The sequence below is a fragment of the Aegilops tauschii genome, chromosome 3 (genome assembly GCF_002575655.3).
Source record: "Aegilops tauschii subsp. strangulata cultivar AL8/78 chromosome 3, Aet v6.0, whole genome shotgun sequence".
NCBI classification, from domain to species: domain Eukaryota; kingdom Viridiplantae; phylum Streptophyta; class Magnoliopsida; order Poales; family Poaceae; genus Aegilops; species Aegilops tauschii.
This window is the reverse complement of record NC_053037.3, coordinates 588,302,431-588,321,901: the sequence shown is the minus strand read 5'-3', so window position 1 is coordinate 588,321,901 and position 19,471 is coordinate 588,302,431. Positions and strand designations below refer to the sequence as shown.

The window sequence follows — 19,471 nt, the reverse complement described above, 5'->3', positions numbered from 1 at the left end:
CGGTGGTCGTGCCGAAGAATTGGGGCCTCGGCGACGCACCGGCGTGGGCGGGGAGATTGAGAAGGGCGGCCAGCGTGGCGGGGAGGGCCCCGGAGCTGGCGGAACCGGAGGCAGAAGCGGTCATGGCAGCTGCGGCGACGGTGGCCCTAGGGTTGGGGGCACGGCGGCGGCGGCGGCTAAGGTGGAGTAGGACCTAGGGTTTAGGCTGATACCATGTTAAACATAGAATTTGTGGGAACTGGCTCAACCCTCTAGGGTGGCCTATCACATATATTTATAAGGTTACAAAATATACAGATTACACAGTTGGGCTACGTTACAAAGTCTAACAAAGCTTTTCGTAGCTGCATGAAACCACATAGTTTATAAATAGCGTTAGTCGCCCGAGCTTGGTGAACATCCTCAATGACAGGCTTATTTCTAATGCCCCAAAGGGTCCAAGCGAGCGTCCCAAAGGAGAAACACATCAACCCCCTGTTCTGACCAGAACAGGCGTCAACTGCAGAATATGTGTCCGAGAAATCTGCTGGGCATCAACCATTGTCCCAGACTTTGCTGACGCAGCTCCAAGAAAAAGAGTGGAGATACAAGAGAAGAAAATGTGGTTCATGTCTTATGCAACCTCGGAGAGAGGACATTGGCCATCTCGTGCATGCCGCTTCAATACATGATCATTATTGGTAGTGTGTTATATACGAAATTGCTTCACAAACGATAGTTTGTGCACGATCTGCGGACGATGCTTCCTCCCAAACAGTTCTCCTGCGTCGACGCTCACTGTTGCTGCTTCCACGTAATAATAATGCAGGCATCGGCTGTGCCTTCGTCGTGTGTATAGCAGTGTCGTGTTATATACAGTTCTTTTGAAACGAAAGGAGTATTCACCTAGTGAAACTCAACACGAGTTCCTGCGCAGTTTTAACATGGTCCCTCCTACTTCTTTTTTCACATGAGAAGTAAGAGTACATATGATAAATCTAAGCCAATAATCTCACGAAGTAGTGGGTCTAAGTAACTTTTACCTTTTTACCTTCCATATGAAAAAAGAAGGTAAAAAAAGTGGACCATGTTAAAATTGCTCCTTGTATAAACAAACCTACCGCCAGGATGGTTAAAAAAAACTGCTGCCAAGATGATCGTGCGTACGTACGTACGTGGTAAGAGCCGTCGAAGAAAGAGTCGCATGGTATCTTCCCGATCCCGTGGGCATGTCCGGCTCCTTCCCTGCTGGCTCAAGATGAGTTCCACCACCGCGTCCAAAACTCCCGAGTCCAAAACAGAAAAAACCAACGCGGGAACGGAAAAAACAGAAAGCAACGGACGCGAGAACGCCCAACACGGCAAGCCCGCCAAACGGCCGGAAAACTTTGTGTGCGTTAACGACGAGCTAGCGCGCTGGAGCCGTGCAGACGCGGGCAGCTGAGGCAGGGCTTGCCTGGTTCTGCTTCTTCTCCCCACTGCCAACGTACGTGTTCAGACCAAGCCTTTCGCAGGGTCGGCCGTCGAGTCCATGGCGTTTGGCCGCGTGTATATAAGCCGGCAGAGGCGCGGCAGGCAAAGGAGTCGCCGTTTGCTGCTCGCCGGCCGCCCGGCGTGAGGAAGATCTGAGTCGCCGCCGCGCCTGCTTCAGATCCTTACTTGCCCGGTATATATGACTATCTCCTTACTATTCGTCCTTGTCTCTCGATTTTCTACGAGTTCATCGGTCATGCCCGTGGTCGTTGTTGTTCATCTGAAACCGCCCTTCCGATTATGTATAGTTTTGACGAGATCCAAGATCAGTAAATCCGTCTAAAACCTGTGAATCCAAGACGACATTATGTCCGTTGAAGCTGAGGGCGCGGCGGGCGCGGAAACGAGAGTGCCCCGTGACTCGCTCTACGGGGACGCCGAGAAGGTCTCCGACGACAAGCACCACGGCTCCGGGGTCAGCACCTTAACATAACTTTACTTGTGCTCGCACGGCCGATGTTAATGGCCGGCTGCTGTCTGTGACTGACTGTACGTATGTGGGCGACGCGCGCATGCAGGCGGGCTGGTGGCAGACGCTGCAGCTGGCGTTCCAGAGCATCGGCGTGGTGTACGGCGACGTGGGGACGTCGCCGCTCTACGTGTACTCGAGCACCTTCCCGGACGGCATCCGGCACCCGGACGACCTCCTCGGCGTCCTCTCCCTCATTATCTACACCCTCGTCCTCCTGCCCATGCTGAAGTACGTCTTTATCGTCCTCTACGCCAACGACAACGGCGACGGTGAGTCGACACCCTTCTGTATATCTTGTGTTCGTCTGCTCATGGGCCGGCCGCCGGCGTGACATCTGACATGACCGCGTGGCATTTTAGGAGGCACGTTCGCGCTCTACTCGCTGATCTCCCGGTACGCCAAGATACGCTTGATCCCAAACCAACAGGCCGAGGACGCGTCCGTGTCCAACTACAGCATCGAGGAGCCCAACTCGCAGATGAGGAGGGCGCAGTGGGTGAAGCAGAGGCTCGAGTCCAGCAAGGCCGCCAAGATCGCGCTCTTCACCATCACCATCCTCGGCACCTCCATGGTCATGGGCGACGGCACCCTCACGCCCGCAATCTCCGGTACACATATACATTGAGGATGATTAAATTTATTGTTGATTTCAATGCTAATCTGATGTTGATGGATATGTTTTGCAGTGCTCTCGGCGGTGAGCGGGATCAGGGAGAAGGCGCCCAACTTGACCCAATGTACGTATGTTGTCTCATTGTCGAGAGAATTTAGCGTGTCATTTTGTTCTGCAATGAATCAAGTTTGTTGTGAAAACAGCGGAGGTGGTGTGGATTTCGGTGGCCATCCTCTTCCTGCTCTTCTCGGTGCAGCGCTTCGGGACGGACAAGGTCGGCTACTCCTTCGCGCCCATCATCTCGGTGTGGTTCATCTTCATCGCCGGCATCGGGGTGTACAACCTCGCCGCCCACGACGTCACCGTCCTCAGGGCCTTCAACCCAAAGTACATCGTGGACTACTTCGGGAGGAACGGCAAGGAGGCGTGGGTGTCGCTTGGAGGCGTCGTCCTCTGCATCACAGGCACGGAGGCCATGTTTGCTGACCTTGGCCATTTCAACATAAGGGCCATTCAGGTTCGGTTCCGTACTAGCAGTTACTATTTTCTAAATAAAATAAAAACACAATACAAACGCAGACGCTCACATACAGAGCACGACTGATTTTTTCTTGATTTTCCGGCCTGTTGCAGCTGAGCTTCACCTTCATCCTCTTCCCCTCGGTCGCACTGTGCTACATGGGTCAGGCATCCTACCTTCGCAAATTCCCGCAAGATGTCGGCGACACGTTCTACAAATCTATCCCAGGTAGGCAGTACAACCTTTCTTTACAGCTGCAACAAGATCGAAGTCGAACTGAAACTGAAAAGAACAATTTTTGTAACTAATTTTCAGCGGCGATGTTTTGGCCGACGTTCATCGTGGCCATCATGGCGGCCATCATCGCGAGCCAGGCCATGCTGTCTGGCGCGTTCGCCATCCTGTCCAAGGCGCTCTCCTTGGGCTGCTTCCCAAGGGTGAAGGTGGTGCACACGTCCAACAAGTACTCGGGGCAGGTGTACATCCCGGAGGTGAACTTCCTCATCGGCGCCGCCAGCATTGTGGTCACCCTCGCCTTCCAGACCACCACCAACATCGGCAACGCCTACGGGATATGCGTGGTGACGGTCTTCTCCATCACGACGCACCTCATGACGGTGGTGATGCTGCTCATCTGGAAGAAGAACATCGCCTTCGTCGTGGCCTTCTACGTCATCTTCGGGCTCGCCGAGTTCCTCTACCTCTCGTCCATCCTCTCCAAGTTCGTCGAGGGAGGGTACCTGCCCTTCTGCTTTTCCCTGGTGCTCATGGCGCTCATGGCCACCTGGCACTACGTCTATGTCAAGCGCTACTGGTACGAGCTCGACCGTGTGGTGCCGGCGGCCGAGCTCACGGCGCTCTTGGCCTGCCGCAACGTGCGGCGGGTGCCCGGCGTCGGCCTGCTCTACTCGGAGCTCGTCCAGGGCATCCCTCCTGTGTTCCCGTGCCTGGTCGACAAGATCCCATCGGTGCATGCCGTCTTCGTTTTCATGTCCATCAAGAACCTCCCCATCCCGCGGGTGGCGCTGCCCGAGCGCTTCATCTTCCGTAGGGTCGGTCCCGCCGAGCACCGCATGTTCCGCTGCGTGGCGCGGTACGGTTACACCGATCAGATCGAGGGCACCAAGGAGTTCTCGGCGTTCCTCATCGAGGGCCTCAAATTGTTCGTCCATGATGAGGCGGCCTTCTCTTGCCAGCACACCGACGATGGCGGCGATAACAACAACAACGACAACGATGATGCTCGGCGGGTAGCGCAGGCGGCGGTTGCGGAGGAGGAGAAGCGGTTCATCGATGCGGAGGTGGAGCGTGGGGTGGTGTACCTGATGGGCGAGGCGGAGGTGGCGGCGGCGCCGGGGTCGTCGGTGTTGAAGAGGATCGTGGTCAACTACGTGTACACCTTCTTGAGGAAGAACCTCAGCGAGAGCCACAAAGCGCTCTCCATCCCCAAGGACCAGCTGCTCAAGGTCGGGATCACCTATGAGATCTAGATCAGTTTGTATTCAGTGTTCTTTTTGCAAAACTTGACAACACGCCGCACGAATGGCGCCATCTCTTGTTTTTTCTTCGCTGGCTAACGAGTCGTACGTGACCCTGGCCTATATATATCCAGTTTCGGCCCGTTTTCTTCGGTGGGTGCTCTAGCAGAACAGTTGACCGCACAAAGCGCGTTATGCCTGGTTTTCAATCCGATTTTTTAATTCTTAGGAATATTTTATGGTTTTCCTATTTCGCAGATTAAACAAAATGCATCATGAATATAAAAAATTGGAGATTTTGAAAACATTGGTCCTGAAATCGAACAAAAATATGTTCAAATAATAATCCAAAAAGTTCATGAGTTTAAAAAATGTTTGCCAAAGTTTTTAAATGTTCATGAATTAAAAAATAATTTGAAATTAAAAAATGTTCCAAAACAATGAAAGATATTTGCAAATTACAAAAATATTCATGAATTTTAAAAAATGTATGTGAATTGAAAAAATCTGAAAGAAATATGTTTTCCCAGATGTTACGGAATGTTCACAAATTTTATTTAAGTTCGTGAACTTAAATATATTCAAAAACTCTTTTTTCCTAGAATATAGAAAATGTTGACATTTAAAAAAAATCAGTAATTGAATATGGCTCTCTTATAGATTGTGTTCTATTATCTATGGGAATCTCCTGCAGGGAAAATTCATGAGTAGAGGAGTAACGTTCCACCATAAAGATGTAAGCCAGCAAGCAAGGAAGCTTCAATTGCCAAATTTAACACTCATATTTGGGTGGATTTGTACATCAAATTCGATCTGAGATTTGTAGATCAAATATTCTCAAACAACTTTGGACGAGACCCTCTCAGTTTGCTAACTCTCCATATACAGCCTAAACTATGTTTTGCATGATAAAACAGCCAAAATGGATCCCTAAACGGTGAATGCACTTTTCCAGATTCACACAATGTAATGAGAATACACTATAATACATCTAGAACGGATTAGTAATTTTGTCTTGCTAGTACAACACTTTTACAATACTAACAGTACTCACATCCAAGCTCGAGCATGGCAAAGGGGTATGATTATGTTGGACCAATGGTCTACTAGAATCTTGTAATCTCGAGAAGCAGTGGTGCTGAGCTGATTTTGCATGCTAAATTTTTTGCGCAGATGATTTGCTTCCGAATACCTACCATTCATAACAAATTACATCAGTCCGACCCGTCATAAATGTCACCTCTCTACCCCCCCCCCTCCCTCTTGCTGTGTGTGGTCGTTCTTGTTGGCTTGGCACTCAATATTATCGTAATAACATGGTTTTGAGGCTACAAATAGAAGACTCTATAGGTGATGCGTCCTTTATAAGGGTAGGTATGCTGAGTCTAGAGAAGGTTGGTGAGTGCATTTGTTATTTATCTATAAATTTTGTGACCAACTCTTGGAATTTGCATCATACTGAAGCTTTAACTCCCCTTTCTCCAAAGAGTTTGGCAGCATGTGTGTGTGCAATCTAATCCATTAATTAGTACCGACCCTTTAGTCCTGGTTCCAGAACCGGGACTAAAGGCCCTCCATGTGGCCGATGGAATTTTTTTGATTTTTTTTTCTCGATTTTCAAATTTCTGAATTATTTGTATTTAATCTCTAATCACCCCTCATCACTGCTCAAGTTAATACCTAATCTCTAATCACCCTCTTCATTCCAAATCGTCTAACTTCCCGGTCGGTCACCCATCATCTCACTACTCCAACCTGAGCACGCTTAACTTCCGAGTTCTATTCCCCCTTGTTTCCAAGTCTGCACTTGTTGTTTTCCTGACAATAGTAAGTTGTCAATCCTATTAACCCTTAGGAGTTGAAGTTGAGCATGAAGTCACACGTTACACCGTATGAGTTTGAAACTATTATTCTTAAAACCAATAATTATTTAGTAACACTAATATTTCTTGAATAAGTAGTTTGACTAGATTTGACCAAAATTCAAAAAAAAACTAAAATAATTATTTAGTAACACTAATATTCTTGAATAATTGTTTAGTAACACTAAATTTCTTGAATAAGTAGTTTGACCACAGTTTGACCAGATTTAACCAAAATTCAAAAAAACTGAAATTTGAGCATAACTTTTTTCCTTTTAGAATTTGAGGATTCAAAAAATTTGCAAAACGGCCTAGGACAGTCAAAATCGGATGCAGATTTTCGTGCTGAACATTTTTGATATATTATACGTTTTTTTACATCGTATGCAAAAGATATAGTCGTTTTACTTTTTCATCATGCTTTTTTGCAAAACATGTCCAAATTTATGTTTTTTAATTTTCCTAACTAGTCGATGTAGTAACATAACTACATCTCCAAGGATTTTAATTTATGAAGTTTTTATCATTTTCTTTTATTTATTTTTTCAAAACTGAAATGGCGATACACGGGGGGGAGGGGGGAGGGGGGGGTAAGAGTTTGAACCCCTTTAGTCCGGGATGGTGTCCATCCAATCCTACCGTCGACTACATGTGCTAGCACCATCCCAACAAGAGTCACAACTAAGGTTAACCAAGCCAGAGCCACGTTCTATTAAAGTGGCAAAAAGAATTACTTTTTAATATAGCAAAACTAATTCTATCAACTATTATTATAGGCTAAGCAACTATTAATACAAAATAGTAGCAAAATTAATATTAATTAATTATAAAAATTTATCTAATGTTGTCTAACATAAGCCTACTACAACATGTTAAAATCTACAGAAAGAACTAACTAAAAATAATTGAAAACAACAATTAAAGGAGTAAAACAACTATATAATCAAAGCAGTACTATTTTTATTAAAATCCTAATTTATATTATTCTAAAAATAACCAAATAAATCTTACTGTGACAATAATCTGACATGTCACTAGGAGCAAAAATAATTAAATTAAAAACTATTTTTAAACTCAAATTATTCACAATCTAGTGTTTGAAGCGCATTTGAACAAATTCATATTTAAATCATTCAAATTTGAAAACTAATGGCACAAACAGAAACTAGACAAAATTTTGAATTTAATGCAAAAAGAATCACTAGAAAACATCAAATATCCTAAAAGATATAAGCAATTTGAAACAGAAACTAGAAACAAAAAACAAAAAACAAATTTCAGAACCCCTTTAGTCCCGGTTTGTAACACGAACGGGGACTAAAGGGCATCGCACCCTTTAGTCCTGGTTCGTGTCTCAAATTGGGACTAAAGGTCCCATTTGAACCGGAACTATTGCTCCGATCCGGCTGTGACGAAAGCCCTGTTTTCTACTAGTGCATTGTCCCTTTTTTTTAACCTAGCGACTATAGTGACACTCATTTGTTACTAGTTAGAGATGTTTGTGTTCGGAGGTTGAACCGAGGACCGTGGTCATGCTCGCAGTTGTAGCCTCATACACCATATGTAGATTGTGTCATTCATTGCTTCACTGGAGCATACCGTATACGCCTTTGATTGGAGTATATAGGCCATTGCATCCTCATACAATGACATATTGCAAAGGCCAAATATGGTGGCCTAATAGAGTAGAGGAATAAAATTTTATGGTTAATGGCCGAATGATGTCATTAATGAGAATAATTAAATTGGGCGAGATTGGTTCTTCCTAAACTAGACAATTTATTGCAAATACTCCCTTTAATTACCATCATGCCATCCGGCCATTAGTTCGACCTGAATCAAGGATGCTCTTAGGCTACCCATAACGGGAGTGTCATGCATGCCAACTAGGCAATTTTGTTGAAGTGACATAGAGCTAAATGAAGAAAGAGAGGGTTGAGTATCATATCATGATATTGTATCATATTGAATGATGTACTACTATGTGTTATGCATGACAATAAATGAAGTCATATATATGATAGCAACATATATGATATTATACACTACGAATGTACTATCATACACTAGTATCATATGCATGATACTAATATATGATACTCCCCACTACAACCAGTCTTAAGCCAAATCACCACTTGCGTGGGGTGCGAAGACATACAAAAGGTAACACCATGAGAAAAACACTTCAAAAGGAAGAATTTGGTGGTGGCGTTACCCACCGTATAGGAAGTATTAGACCCAGACACGGCACACAATTATCGTGGCGCTCCGAAGTCAAATTCCGCATTAATGTATTCACACTCAGAGTGTAAGTCTTCATTGAATTGAAGAAATACATTACTGCGTGTGTTGCACATCTAAGTCATCAACATGCATAAGTGTTAGGATGTGTGCCTGATCACAGGACATTTGAGGATTCCAAGATATTTAGCTCACACCGCAACTTGCAGAACCTTTTCTCATCCAAGGGCTTTGTGAAGATATCTGCCAATTGCTCTTCAGTGTTGACGTGTATGATATCAATATCTTCCTTCATGACATGATCTCTGAGAAAGTGATGACGAATTTCAATGTGCTTTGTCTTCGAGTGCTGAACTGGGTTGTTGGCAATCTTGATGGCGCTTTCGTTGTCGCAGAGTGGTACTTGCTTCAGATGGATGCCATAGTCCTTGAGTGTTTGCTTCATCCATAGAAGCTGAGCGCAGCAAGATCCAGCAGCAAATGTATTCAGATTCAGCAGTGGAGAGTGATACACAGTTCTGCTTCTTTGAAGACCAACAGACAAGTGATCGTCCCAGAAAGTGACATGTGCCTGATGTAGACTTGTGATCCACCTTGTCACCAGCATAATCAGCATCCGAGAATCCAACTAGATCAAACTCTGAGCCCTTTGGATACCATAATCCTAATGTTGGGGTGTAAGCCAAATATCGAACAATTCGCTTCACAGATAAGTGATGCGATTCCTTTGGTGCCGCTTGGAATCGAGCACACATGCAAACACTAAGCATGATATCTGGCCTAGATGCACATAAATAAAGTAAAGAACCAATCATGGAGCGGTATACCTTTTGATCGAACTCTTTACCATTGGCGTCAGGACCCAGATGACTCTTGGTTGGCATTGGTGTCGTATAACCTTTGCAGTCTTGCATTCCAAACTTCTTCAAGCAATCTTTGAGATATTTCTCTTGAGACATGAAGATGCCATTGCTTTGCTGACGAATTTGAAGACCAAGGAAGAACTTCAGCTCACCCATCATGGACATCTGATATTGCTCTTGCATCATATGTCCAAACTCATCACTGTATTTCTGGTTGGTGCAGCCGAAGATAATGTCATCCACATATATTTGGCACACAAACAGTTCACCATCATATGTCTTCGTGAAGAGTGTGGGATCCAGGGAACCACGTTTGAAGCCTTTGCTCTTCAGGAAGTCTTTGAGTGTGTCATACCAAGCGCGAGGGGCTTGTTTGAGGCCATACAGTGCCTTGTTTAGCTTGTACACCATGTCAGGATGTTTTGGATCTTCAAAGCCAGGAGGTTGTGTAACATACACTTCTTCTTCAATCTTTCCGTTGAGAAAAACACTCTTTACATCCATTTGATACAGCAGGATGTTGTGATGATTTTCATAGGCTAGTAATATACGAATAGCTTCAAGTCTAGCCACAAGAGCAAATGTTTCATCGAAGTCAATCCCTTCAACTTGAGTGTATCCCTGAGCAACGAGACGAGCCTTGTTTCTGACAACTTGACCATGCTCATCTTGCTTGTTGTGATATATCCATTTTGTGCCTATTATGTTGTGCTTGCGGGGGTCAGGACGCTTGACAAGTTCCCAGACATTATTCAGCTTGAACTGTTGAAGCTCCTCTTGCATAGCTTGAATCCATTCAGGTTCCATGAAGGTTCAGCAACTTTCTTGGGCTCAGATATTGAGACAAATGCAAAGTGCCCACAAAAATTTGCTAGCTGTGTTGCTCTTGAATGAGTGAGTGGACCAGCCGCATTGATGCTATCAATTATCTTCTCTATCTGTACTTCATTTGCAACTCGAGGATGAACTGGATGAAGATTTTGCTCTTGCTGATCATTGTCATCATTTGGAGGATTGTCTTCAGGCTGAGCATTGTCTTCAGGTTGATTAGGTGCATAAATGATAAGCTCATCTTCAGGTTGTGCTTCATTTGGTATGATTTCTCTAGTTCCCATGAGCTTGATGGATTCACTAGGTGGAACTTCATCTAGAACATTTGGCAGGTGCTCTCTTTGCGAGCCGTTAGTCTCATCAAACCGCACATCCACAGTTTCAACTACTTTATAGTGAAAGAGGTTGAAGACTCTGTAGGAGTGCGAATCCTTTCCGTAACCAAGCATAAAACCTTCATGTGCTTTAGGTGCAAATTTTGAAGTGTGATGTGGATCCTTGATCCAGCACCTAGCACCAAATACTCTGAAGTAACTGACATTGGGCTTCTTACCAGTGAGGAGTTCATAGGATGTTTTCTTCAGAAGCTTGTGAAGATAAACACAGTTGATGACATGGCATGCAATATCAATAGCTTCAGGCCAGAACTTTCTTGGAGTCTTGTATTCATCGAGCATCGTCTGAGCCATCTCAATGAGTGTTCTGTTCTTGCGCTCCACGATGCCATTCTGCTGAGGTATGTACGGAGCGGAGAACTGATGAGTGATTCCCAATGTATCCAAGTAAAGGTCGAGGCCGGTGTTCTTGAACTCAGTGCCGTTGTCACTCTTGATATGCTTGATCTTGACGCCATAGTTGTTCATGGCACGGTTGGCGAAGCATCTGAAGACATCCTGCACTTCAGTCTTGTAGAGAATTATGTGCACCCACGTATATCTTGAATAATCATCAACAATGACGAAGCCATAGAGACAAGCAGTAGTAGTGAGAGTAGAGTAGTGAGTAGGGCGAAATAAGTCCATGTGTAGCAGCTCGAAGGGTTGAGATGTCGTCATGATTGTCTTCGAGGGATGCTTGGCCCTTGTCATCTTTCCAGCTTCGCAGGCACCGCACAAGTGATCCTTCTTGAACTTGACACCCTCGATGCCTATGACATGCTTCTTCTTCACGAGAGTGTGTAAGTTCCTCATGCCACCATGCCCTAGCCTTCGATGCCAGAGCCAGCACTCTGCTACGACAAGCTGTGGACCTGCTGAGAAATCTACCATGTACAGATCATCTTCGGTACCCTTCAAAGACTAGAGATTTGTCAGATTCCATTAGTACAAGGCAACGATATTTTCCAAATATCACAATCATGTTCAAATCGCAAAGCATTGAGACAGACATTAATTCGAAGCCAAGGGATTCAACAAGCATCACTTTATCCATGTGCTGATCCTTTGAGATTGCAACTCTACCTAGACCCAATACCTTGCTTTTACCAGTGTCAGCAAATGTGATGTGACTCTTGTCAGATGGACGTAAGGTTGAGTCCATGAGAAGACTTCGATCACCAGTCATATGATTAGTGCATCCGCTGTCCATAATCCATTCTGAAGCATGACGTGTCATACCCTACAGTACAGTTAGGGGGATAGGCTTCACCAAGAGTATTGTGAAGCATAAACATTTGACGGGCAAGAGGATTATCAAAGCTCAGATCAAGATTAGTACTGATAGGATGATTGGCAAACGATTCAGGAACAAAATACATAGTGAGACCATTTGGGCATTTGATCTTGCGCCCTACAAGATGTTTTAGGTCCCCAGCAATAGCATCAGACGCCTTTGATTTCCGGTTGGAGACCTTACCCTGCAAAAGAAAGTTAATTCTTCTTAACCACCCACATCTTCAGGGGTGGCTTAGAAGCAATGAGTCTAAGTGCAACATCTGAGAACTTTGGCTTTGGAGCCCTAGCAAATAGCCTTGCAGGAGATGAATGATACTCATATGAATAAGCAGAAAAGTTCTTAGTTTTATGAACATAGCGGTTTGAAGACACACGCTCATATTCATAAGTTTGAGTGTGATTTCCCTGCAAAACATTGGCGTTAGGGTGACTCAGTTGAGTCCTGTATCTATATGAAGCCTTTGGACCGTATGAAGCTTTTGGTCTGGGATTTGTCTTCTTCCTAGGCGGTGTCATGATGACATTCACAGGAAGATTCTCAAGACAACTTTTGGGTACCCAGATCTTTTTCATAGGTGGCCCATTCCTGCAGTTAGTACCAATATACCTGGCAAACACTTCACCATTCTGATTCTTAAACAGTTTATAGTTTGCATCACAGGATTCATCAATGATGATAGGGTTAGCACAAGTGAAGCCAGATAAGGTGGATGGATCCACTGAAGGTCCCTTTGCAGCAACCCATGTGGTTTTGGGGTACTGCTCAGGCTTCGAGTAGGAGCCATCAACATTCATTTTCCTCTCGAACCCAACACCCTCTTTCCTAGGGTTTCGGTTCATAATATGCTTTTTGAGGACATCGCACAGTGTCTGATGCCCTTTGAGACTTTTGTACATCCCTGTTTCAAGCAATGTCTTCAACCTAGCATTTTCATCAGCAATAGTAGTGGTATCCTCAGCAGAGGGGTTAGTTACCACATCAATAGTTGAAGACATTGCAACAGTAGCAGCAGTAGAACATTCAGCAACAGAAGTTGCGTTATCACGCTCAAGGCATTTTAGACATGGTGGTTCAAATCCTTCCTGAGCGGGACTGATCTGTTGAGCGTGAAGTGACTCATTCTCTTTTTGAAGATCTTCATGAGCCGCTCTCAATTTCTCAAGCTCTTGCTTCCTTTGAAGATAATCATAGGAAAGCTTTTCATCAGTGGTTGAGAGCGTTTCATGATGACTTTCAAGTTCCTGGTACTTAACATGAAGATTTTTATGTCTTCAATTAAGGACTGAGAACGGGTCATTTCTGCGTCCAACAGGTCATGGCTTTTGTCTAACCGTTTTTGAGTATGTTCCATAGCTTTTTGTTGTCCAGTTGCAATTTTAGCAAGTGTTTTGTAGTTGGGTTTGGATTCACAATCAGAGTCATCTTCACTTGATGTTTGAAAGTAAGCATCGCGTGATTTTACCTTGGCACCACGTGCCATGAAGCAGTAGGTGGGAGCAGAGTCGTCCTTGTCATTAGCATCAGCGTTGGTGACGGGGCCATTGTCTTCAGTGTTGAAGATGGACTTGGCAACGTAGGCTGTAGCTAGAGCCAGACTTGCAACGCTAGGGTCGGACTCCTCCTCAGACTCCACCTCCGCCTCCTCAGAAGCAGACTCCTCCTCTGAATCCATCTCCTTGCCAACAAAAGCAGGAGCCTTGCCAGATGAGCTCTTCTTATGAGATGAAGACTTGGATGAGGACTTGGAAGAAGACTTTGAGGATCTCTTCTTCTTGTTGTCATCAGAATCATATTCCTTGCTCTTCTTCTTCTTCTTCTTCTTCTTCTTCTTGTTCTCATTGTCCCACTGTGGACACTCAGAGATGTAGTGTCCAGGTTTCTTGCACTTGTGACATGTTCTCTTCTTGTAGTCATGAGTGGAAGCTTCATCATTTCTTGAACTGGATCGTGAAGACTTTCTGAAGCCCTTCTTCTTAGTGAACTTCTGGAACTTCTTCACAAGCATAGCAAGCTCCTTTCCAATGTCTTCAGGATCACCAGAACTGCAGTCAGATTCTTCTTCAGATGAGGAAACAGCTTTTGCCTTCAAAGCACGAGTTCGGCCATAGTTGGGACCATAGATATCTCTTTTCTCAGATAGCTGGAACTCATGTGTGTTGAGCCTCTCAAGTATGTCAGACGGATCGAGTGTCTTGAAGTCAGGGCGTTCTTGTATCATCAGGGCAAGGGTGTCGAACGAGCTGTCAAGTGATCTCAGTAGTGTCTTGACAATTTCATGCTTGGTGATCTCAGTGGCGCCGAGAGCAGGAAACTCATTTGTGATGTCAGTGAGGCGATCAAAAGTGAGCTGGACATTCTCATTGTCGTTTCTCTTGAAGCGGTTGAAGAGGTTGCGAAGAACACTGATCCTTTGATCTCGCTGGGTTGAGACGCCTTCGTTGACCTTGGAGAGCCAGTCCCAGACTAGCTTCGACGTTTCCAGAGCACTCACACAGCCATACTGTCCTTTGGTCAGATGACCACAGATGATGTTCTTGGCAGTAGAATCCAGTTGAATGAACTTCTTGACATCAGCAGGGGTGACACCTTCACCAGTCTTGGGGACACCATTCTTGACGACATACCAGAGGTCGGCATCAATGGCTTCAAGATGCATGCGCATCTTATTCTTCCAGTAGGGATATTCAGTTCCATCGAAGACGGGGCAAGCAGCGGAGACTTTGATTATCCATGCAGTCGACATAGCTAAAACTCCAGGTGGTTAAACTGAATCACACAGAACAAGGGAGTACCTTACTCTGATACCAATTGAAAGTGCTAGTTATCGATTAGAGGGGGGTGAATAGGCGATTTTTAGGAAAATCTTCAAAACATGAGAGTTTCGAAGACAAACAATAGAAATGAACCTATTGATATGCAGGGAAGGTAGACTACACTAAGCAAGCCATAGTCAAGTATTCAATGAAGTGAAAGCACGAAGACTAATAGCAGCTAGGTAGTAAAGATCAGGATGGAAGATAGTATGAAACCAAACAACGATAGTAGTCACACAGTGAAGTCAAACAGGTACTGCAAGCAGGCAATGACTTCACGAAGACAAACTGTAAGTAAAGAGAGGGAGAGGATAGAACCAGTCACTTGGTGAGGACAAGGATTTGTTGGACCAGTTCCAGTTGCTGTGACAACTGTACGTCTGGTTAGGGAGGCTGAGATTTAACTCAGAAGACCGTGTCTTCACCTTATTCCCCTTGAGCTAAGGACACCCAGTCCTTGCCCAATCACTCTGGTAAGTCTTCAAGGTAGACTTCCAAACCTTCACAGACTTCGTTCACCGGCGATCCACAATGACTCTTGGATGCTCAGAACGCGACGCCTAACCGGCTGGAGGATTCACAGTCCTCAAGTGTAACAAGTCTTTAGGTAACGCGGACAGAAATACTTCAGTGATGCCTAACACTCTTTGGCTCTGGGTGTTTGGGCTTTGTCCTCGCAAGGATTTCTCTCTCTCAAAAGCTTCGGAGGTGGGTTGCTCTCAAACGACAGAAGCCATGCACTCTGAGCAGCCACCAATTTATGGTGGAGGGGGTGGGCTATTTATAGCCACTAGGCAATCCGACCTGATTTTTCCGAAATGACCCTGGGTCACTAAGGAACCGACACGTGTTCCAACGGTTAGATTTCAAACACATGCGGCAACTTGACTTGGGCTACAAGTAAAGCTGACTCATCCAGCTCTGGATAAGATTTGCTCTCATTGTCTTCGCTCGAAGACATAGGATTTGGTTGAGCATCACTTCAGTCACTATGACTTTGTTCACTGGGACCCCACTTAACAGTACGGTGGTTCCTATGACTGAACAAAGAAGAAAAGGGAACAACGAAACAAATAAGTCTTCGCGCTCCATAGTCTTCACGCGATGTCTTCTCATGCCATAGTCTTCAATGTGAATATCTTCACATACCACCATTGTCTTCAATGTCTTCATACATTTTTAGGGGTCATCTCCGGTGGGTAAACCGAATCAATGAGGGACTACTACCTGTGTTATCCTACAATTCTCACAAACACATTAGTCCATCAACCAGTTTGTCGTCAATACTCCAAAACCAACTAGGGGTGGCACTAGATGCACTTACAATCTCCCCCTTTTTGGTGATTGATGACAAACTGGTTGAAGTTTTCAACGGGGATAAAATTATGTGAAATTGTAAAGGATAAAGGTATTGTCTTCATAAGTAGCAAAAGGCTCCCCCTGAAGATGTGCATATAAGTAATTTGCTTTTGGAATGCAAATGCACATGGCAGGTTGTACTTGTGGAGATCCTCTTCAACTTATGAAGACAATTCATCATGCATGATTTGATATAACGAAGATGATGACATGCATAATGAAAAATGGACGTCTGCAATATGACTTCGTGCGGGATTTGTCATCGCACATGCAGAATTTATCATCGCATCACAGAATAGCAAACAAGTAGCAGACGACCATCAAGTTTAAGTGTTACAACTCAAAGAACCAAATGTATCAAAAGCGAGAGTTGTAAGCACTTGGCAAAATATAAAGCAACCGCCCATATGGACCCGCTTGAAGACTATCAACTCATATGCTTCTCCCCCTTTTGTCAGTAAGGACCAAAAAGGTTTGAAGACATAGAGCCTCTACTCGTTCCCAGAAGGAGTAGGAGAAGCTGCAGGGTCGGCGTCGGGGTTTGGCGGTGCAGAAGAACTTGGTGCAGTGTCGACACGCGCTGAGGTTGGAGGTGGTGAAGTAGCATCATCTTGATCATCTATGACTCTGGCATTCACCATTGCAGCCGAGGAGGAATAGTCAGAGTCTTCAAGTGACGGAGTTCGACGCAAGACAGCATTCCTTGGAGGAGTCGAGTCAAACTTGAATCTTTCAGTGAAGCCATCGTCTTGAAGATCTGCTTCAGCACTAAGAAATGTCAAACTCTTCCATGACCTCCGACATGTTTCATGAGTGACAAAGGCATTCTTGGTGGCAAGATTGCGAATGCGATTGACATCCACCAAGAGACTTTTCATCTGTCGCTTCAGCCAGTAGTGATGCTTATCTTGTTTCTGATGAAGGGCAACGAGAAGCTCTCGGTCATTGAGAACACGAGATCGCTTCCGAGGCCTTTGTGCAATAGTGCTTTTAGTGGCTTCAGTTTGAGCACGGTGAGGTAGGCGTGTATTGCCAGCCAAAGGATAAACACGAGTGACTGCCTGGACTCCTTCAATGGGCTGTGTGAAGCTTTCGTGATCAGCATTGTGAAGACAAACAGGCTCCTTGGCAGGCTCTGGGTATATGGCTTCAACTGACATATCAACCTCAGGCAAAAAGATTAGATGGTTGCGAGCAGAAGGCTGATAGTTGACAGCAGAATGAAGCTTGATAAGGCGCATAACCCATGGAGCGTAGAATTTCAGTCCAAAGAGATCAGAGCCTGATGTAGACAATTGCCTGATAAAGAAGTCTTGAGCATTGAAGCTGATGCCATTGAAGATATAAAATACCAAAGTCTTCATTGCTCCTTCAAGTTTTGCTGCAGAAGAATGTCCTTTGACAGGCCACAGAGTTCGCCTGATGATATGATAAATAGTGCGGGGCAGATACTCTAGGTCTTCAACAAGGAACTCTCTTGGGTATTCAGCGTCGCATGGCAGAGGCTTCATCATGCTGAGCATTTGGCTCCTGTTGGGCTCTGGCTTATGGAAGATACTCTCCAATGCATTGCGGTGAAGTTGACAACCAGGCTCATATAGTTCTCCTGGAGTGGGTAGGCCAGTAAGCTCAATGATGTCAAGAGCTTTGGCTTCATGATGGATATTGATTGTCATCCACTCAAGAACCCAAGTCTTCGGATCCCTGTTGTAGCCGCGAATGTGGAGGGTAGCATAAAATTGTAGCAGTAGCTCTTCATTCCAATGCTCCTTATCAGTCACAAAGTTCAGCAATCCAGCATCACGGAAGCAATCAAGGGCTTCTTCTAGGCAGGGCAGTCAAACAATAGCTTCACAGTCAAGACGCATATGAGGGAAGATGCGCCCTTGATCATACAGAACACAAGAGTAGTAGCTGCGCTGCTGATAGCTCCAAAACCGATCAGATGAAATTCTTGGCTTGGAATAGGGGTTCTTGTCACTACCAAAGAAAGTGTTGTGCGCAATGAAGCCATTTGCATTGAAGGACCCTGGTGAAGTGGCAGTACCTGGAAACCTGGGCATACATGGTAATCAAATTGTGGACCAGCAGCAGGTGGAGGAACCAGAATAGGCCATCTGACAGTGACCAGCTGACCATAATTGTATGCTTGCTCGATAGTATGTGGCCTAGGAGGCGGTACAGGAGCAGGGGCAGTGACAGTGGCTTCAGGCTGCAGATTTGCATCGGGTGCAGCATTGGCTTTAGGTGCAATCACTTCGGGCACCACATTAACTTCAGGCGCCACATTAGCGTCAGCCATGACAACGTTATTGGCTTCAATGTTGGAGTTGGTGGACGCCTCAATGTTGTTAACCTCCACTTGAGTAGCTGGAGGGTCGGACACGTTCTCCTCGAGAACAACTTCAGGGTTGGATGGGGGTGTAGCAACACGTTCTTCTTCCAATCTTGGCTCTTCTTGTTCATCGGCTGATGCAGCCGGAATATCTTTAGCCGCATTGGCTTCAGACTCGAAGTTGTTCGCAGTTGGAGAGGCTTCAGGAAATACTTGGCGTGATACTGATTGGCGCTCTTCTCCTTCTGGAACACTCGAAAGAGTGACTTGTGGCCTTGGTCCTTTGCGAAGCCTGCGGAACGCTGGCGACGCTTGTGGTGATGGAGTAGGTTGGGCCACAAAGTCATCATCTTCAAGCACCGGAGTGGTGACTTGAGTTGGGGGAGTAGTTGGTGATTCTTTTTCATGGGGGGTGTCTTGTGGGTGATCAGCCCATGAGTCATCCTGAGCAATTGGCGTCAAAGGACGACCAATGCTGATGAGTTCGTTGTTCGTGAGAACAGACGATAATACCACATTGTGCTCGATCTGAGGAAGGACTTCATCATCTTCAACATTGTCTTGATGGCCAATGTCTTCAGATGTGGTGGGGTCAATAGCTGGAATGTCTTCAGCTTCAGGAGCCTCTGGGGAAGCAGGCTCATGATCTCTCAAATGGCGCTCTTGTTGTGCAGATGCAGGACGAGCAACAGAAATTGGCTCGACGACAAGGGGCTCTGCGGGAGCAGCCCGATCTTTCTTCTTGGTTTTACGCTTCTTGGTGGGTGGAGCATCGTCAGTGGTGTTCTTGGTCTTGCACTTTCTGGCTTTGGCTTCAGCTGCCCTTGTCTTCTGAAGCTCTGAAGCCACTGTGGGGACCTTAGGCTTCACGCCTGTCATACTGGCTAGGAAGATAATG

The 19,471-nt window shown here is 45.4% G+C and overlaps 1 protein-coding gene across 1 annotated transcript; it reads left to right on the top strand.

Annotated features, from left to right (window-relative positions):
• Nucleotides 1-1,480: 1,480 nt before the first annotated feature.
• LOC109732332 (potassium transporter 19-like) lies at nucleotides 1,481-4,792 on the top strand. The gene is made up of 8 exons (XM_020291514.4): nucleotides 1,481-1,645; nucleotides 1,761-1,927; nucleotides 2,031-2,253; nucleotides 2,344-2,592; nucleotides 2,671-2,721; nucleotides 2,801-3,114; nucleotides 3,231-3,345; nucleotides 3,433-4,792. The coding sequence occupies exons 2-8, from the start codon at nucleotides 1,820-1,822 to the stop codon at nucleotides 4,605-4,607; spliced, it is 2,235 nt and encodes a 744-aa protein (XP_020147103.1). The 5' UTR covers nucleotides 1,481-1,645; nucleotides 1,761-1,819; the 3' UTR covers nucleotides 4,608-4,792.
• The last annotated feature ends 14,679 nt before the right edge of the window (nucleotides 4,793-19,471 follow it).